This window comes from Notothenia coriiceps, unplaced genomic scaffold, assembly GCF_000735185.1.
Source record: "Notothenia coriiceps isolate Sejong01 unplaced genomic scaffold, NC01 NC01_scaffold00037250, whole genome shotgun sequence".
Classification (NCBI taxonomy): domain Eukaryota; kingdom Metazoa; phylum Chordata; class Actinopteri; order Perciformes; family Nototheniidae; genus Notothenia; species Notothenia coriiceps.
This window is the reverse complement of record NW_011369951.1, coordinates 7,874,447-7,878,930: the sequence shown is the minus strand read 5'-3', so window position 1 is coordinate 7,878,930 and position 4,484 is coordinate 7,874,447. Positions and strand designations below refer to the sequence as shown.

The 4,484-nt window shown below is 37.2% G+C and overlaps 1 protein-coding gene across 1 annotated transcript in view; it reads right to left on the bottom strand.

Annotated features, from left to right (window-relative positions):
- Positions 1 to 4,484, bottom strand: part of LOC104967246 (neurogenic locus notch homolog protein 4-like) — a 40,473-nt gene that overhangs the window by 11,399 nt on the left and 24,590 nt on the right. Inside the window, exon 25 of the mRNA XM_010796663.1 lies at positions 544 to 579. Coding sequence (XP_010794965.1) covers positions 544 to 579 — 36 coding nt within the window. The remainder of the gene's footprint in view (positions 1 to 543; positions 580 to 4,484) is intronic.

Genomic DNA, 4,484 nt, shown 5'->3' with positions numbered 1-4,484 from the left:
TCATTTGTTGTTGATTTGGGTGTTCACACGTCACAGAACCCAGGAAGAAAACAATGGAAAAAGAGAAATCTCCAACGAGGCGTTCTGGGGCAGCATAGACAGGTCTTCTCTGTGTTAGAGTTTTACTCGCTACAGGGTGTACTTTGAGGGTTTGTGACTCTGCAGACCGTTTACATGCAGAAAAACCTTCATAACACACAAGGGGACGGGTAATAACCAGAAAAGCATGACATGGGACCTTTTTAAATAGTATTTTAAAGCTATAGTAACTAGAGTAAAGTAAAAAGCGTGAATAGAAACACAACTAACTCAAAGACTGTACCATCAATGTTTGTGTGTTTTTGTTGTTGATTTATCTCCCCTTTGGTTTTCTAAAATACCTGTAATGTGTTTTTTATGTTGTGCTATAAAAGGGTTAGATACTAACAGTGAAAATGGCCAAAGGTGACACCTCCAAATTCCTTGTACTACATTTAAAATATAACCGTCACATTAGACAGAGAAAATCAGCAAATCCTTGAGCGACTGAGAAAAAACATGTACATATATTGTTGTCAATAAGGTGTTCAGATGTTTCAGCTTTTCTACATTAGTTTGTTCACCTGCTAACATGTTAAATACGCTGTTGTGTTCTCTCCCTCTTCTCTCCTTCAGGCAGAAGGAAAGTCTAAACTCTGGACCGGGTCCTGATCACTGCACACACCATGAGGTGACGACTGTGACATCTTGTATTGTTGCCCACTGGGACAGATGGCAAGGTAATGAACTGATAACAGCATCCAAAGTCTCTATTACACGTGGAGTCTTTGAAGTGTTCAGGAACATGTTCTGCATGTGGAAGGGTGTGATTTGAATGGTAGCACTGACAGTTACACACCCTAAGATCTTGTTACATGTTAGGGGAAATGTGTAAGACAGCTCTATAGGAACTAAGATAAGATAAGATGTACTTTATTGATCCCAATTTGGGAAATGTTTGTGTTGCAGCAGCATCAAAGACATGGCATTGTACAATACAAATGTAAAAGACTAGAAATAAACCACAAAGTAGAAAATATACATGTTGAATTTACAAATTATCAATAACAAAACAAAATATAAAGCAAGTTATTATATATACATAAGTATGTGAGGGATGGAATATTAAATATTAAACTGAATCAGGGTGTCCGCGGGGTCTTAAAAAGTATTAAAAGTTGATAAATCAATTTAGCGAAAATGAAGGCTATTAAAAAGTATTAAAGGGCATTTTCCAAGGTATTACATTTTGTATCTTGTTTTCAATAAGTATATAAATGGTCCAAAGAGGTTGTATTCTACAGTCTGTCTGAATGTAANACACAGGATTTTAGCCTTTTGAAGACCATTTACATGCACTAAAACCTATAGAACACACTACAGGGAGGGAAGAGCAAACGGGACTCTTTAAAAAGGGTGTGTTATTGTATCAGTGCTGTCAAACCTAATGAAAATTGTATAATGACACACTTGTGCTGTATTCTTATAAACAAACATCTCAAAACTCCAGACCCCATGCTTTAACGCTGTGTTTAAAGCATGTTGATAAATCAATTTAGAGAAAATGAAGGCTATTAAACAGTATTAAACGGCATTTTCCAAGGTATTACATTTTGTAGCTTGTTTTCAATAAGTATATAAATGGTCCAAAGAGGTTGTATTCTACAGTCTGTCTGAATGTAATCATTGCGTAGGTGTGTAGTGTGATTCTGTGTAGTTTATTTATGGCATCCCGTTGGATTTGACGTCATCTGAACAGGACATCGCACGCTCACTGCTTGATAGCGCGCGAAGGTCCGTTTACGCCGGTTGTTAAACAACATCGTTATGGGGAAATGCAAGTCTGCGTCCAAATGGTTGGAAGATAAGGAGGAAGGACAATCAATACTGAATATAGGGCTGCTAGATTATTTGGGTCAATAATTGATATCACGATTATTAAAAACGATTATCCATTTACTTTGAAAACATCAATTTATTGGAGGAAAAAAAAATGTGAACAGTATGTTTTTAGTTGATTACCCTGAACTTTAAGTATAACTCAACTGAAAAACCAATAAAAAAAAAAAATTAATAAAAAAAAAAAAAAAAAAATTAATAATAATAATACAAAAATAATCGATTGCGTTGTTTTCGTTATCGTTGCAAGCCATAATCGTAATTGCGATTAGAATACGATTAATTGAGCAGCCCTAACTGTATAGTCAATGTATATAATATATAAAAATAAAGTGTGTCGCCAAGGTAACCGGTTAGAACTCCAAGTGGCAATGAGGTCTTAAAATGTATGGAAAGGGTCTTAAACGGTTTTACATGTGACTTCAGGATTCCTGCATAGACCCTGTTAGGAGAGAAATGCTGACTTCATATACAAATGATTCTAAGCATTGCCACGGTTTAGCTCTCCATCTCAACACTTCCTTCTCTCACAGCATCATAGGTACAGTATACATTAAGATGAGTGTAAAATACGAAGAGAATAGTCACATCGTTATGACCTCATTGGGGGATTTGGGAGCAAGCATTAAGAATAATTTCATTATTTGTCAATGTGAGGTGAAGTGTGTCGCCAATGTAACCGGTTAGAACTCCAAGTGGACACAGAATCAAATGAAGTAAACAACAACTCAGGACTCAGCACATATGCATCTCTGTGCTTTAACGCTGTGTATACTTTATTCTAATGCTGTATCATTTTGTGGCTTTTATGTTGAACTTTATAAACGTAGAATAAAAAGGAACACAACAAAATTACATGTTGAAAGGTAAAAAAACGGTATCATTGAAGACACATTTAAACAGACGCATTTAAAACCTGCATTTAACATCTTGTTTCGTCTTTTCTTATTGTACCGATCAAACATAATGAAATCAATGCAAATGGACTAATCGTGAGGTTAACTAAATGCATTCACGTTAAAACCGAACCACTGAAAGACCACACAGAACGTAAGGAACTATAAACCAAAGGAATAAACAACATGTCAACTCAGGACTGTACACGGATACATCTCTGCTCTAACGCTGTGTTCACTGTCACTGTTTCATATCTGTGTGATCTGCTTTATGGCCTCCGTCTAACCCAGATATGATTCCTCCCCTCAGGCTGGAGGCTGAGAGCTTCAGGGATAAAGACATGTGAGAGGATCTCCACCCTCTCAACTCTCAACCTTCGGGTAAATCACATCCTCTCCTCCTCTTCCTCCTCCTCCTCTTCCTGTTTCCCTCTCCTCCTTCATATCTCTTATATCTCAACTTGCTTTTAAACTGAGTTGCTAAAGATGTGACAAGAGTGAAAATTGGAAATACTGTACATAATCAAAAGACAGCATTAACACTGGTATTTAACACATCTCAAATTAGCGCCACATTGGAGGCGTGTGGCGCAGTGGATAGAGCCTTGGTGTTGGGATCAGGTTCAAACCCCACTGCAGTCAGCATGTCGTTGTGTCCCTGAGACACTTCACCCCAAAGTGCTCCTGTGGGGATTGTCCACAGTATTGAGCATGTGACATGTAATGTAATGTAGCACCAGAACACTTGTTTGTGTTGAGTGGGTTTTCCTTATATCTTGCTTTGTGGCTTTTTTTTTTTACTAGTATTTTCATTGAAAGCAACGTTTATTTATATAGCACATTTCAACACAAGACATTAAGAGCATTAAGAAACATATTATAAAATGGCATTTAAAAGCAAAGGTACATTAATCAAAAGTTACAGGGTGAGATACATCTGAAATGTTTAGCTCTGACTCTCAATCATTGCTCACTTTTTAGCAGAAATTGTTTTCTATGAACTCACTTTCTTCTTACTTTCTAGTTTAACTTGTCCTTTAGTTATTTCAAGTGTTTCATGCTAAACAAATCCCCCTTTGGAAAATTCTAATCCGACCCCATGGTACCTTTTAGTTTTCGCCGAAACCATTCCTCTTTTTTTTTTAAATGCACGTTAGTTAAAGGGGACCCATGCTCCCAAAATATCCACACAACACTCATCATTTATCATTTATCATTTAAAGGGGACCTATTATGCAAAATGCACTTTTTGATGTCTTTTATACATAAATATGTTTCCCCGGTGTGTCGGGGAACTCACGCAGCGTCAGAAAATAAAACCCTCTCTCTTTTCCTCCGTACCCAAATCTCTAAAAACGGGGGAACAACGGAGCTGATCCAGATTTGCGTCCGATATGACGTAATATCTGAAATGTGGACCCACGGCCCTATCAGAAAGTTGCTATCAGAAACAATGCCCGACTGTTTTGGACGTAATATGGTCGGTGTTTACATTAGCATATCTAACACTCAGAGCTAACCTGTACTGGAGAGCATGTGTGTGAAGAAGCAGGAAGTAAAAAGGAACTCACCTTGTGGTATAACCGGCAAGAGAGAAATCAATCAATCAATGTTTATTTATATAGCCCAATATCACAAATGTTACATTTGTCTCAGTGGACTTCACAGTTT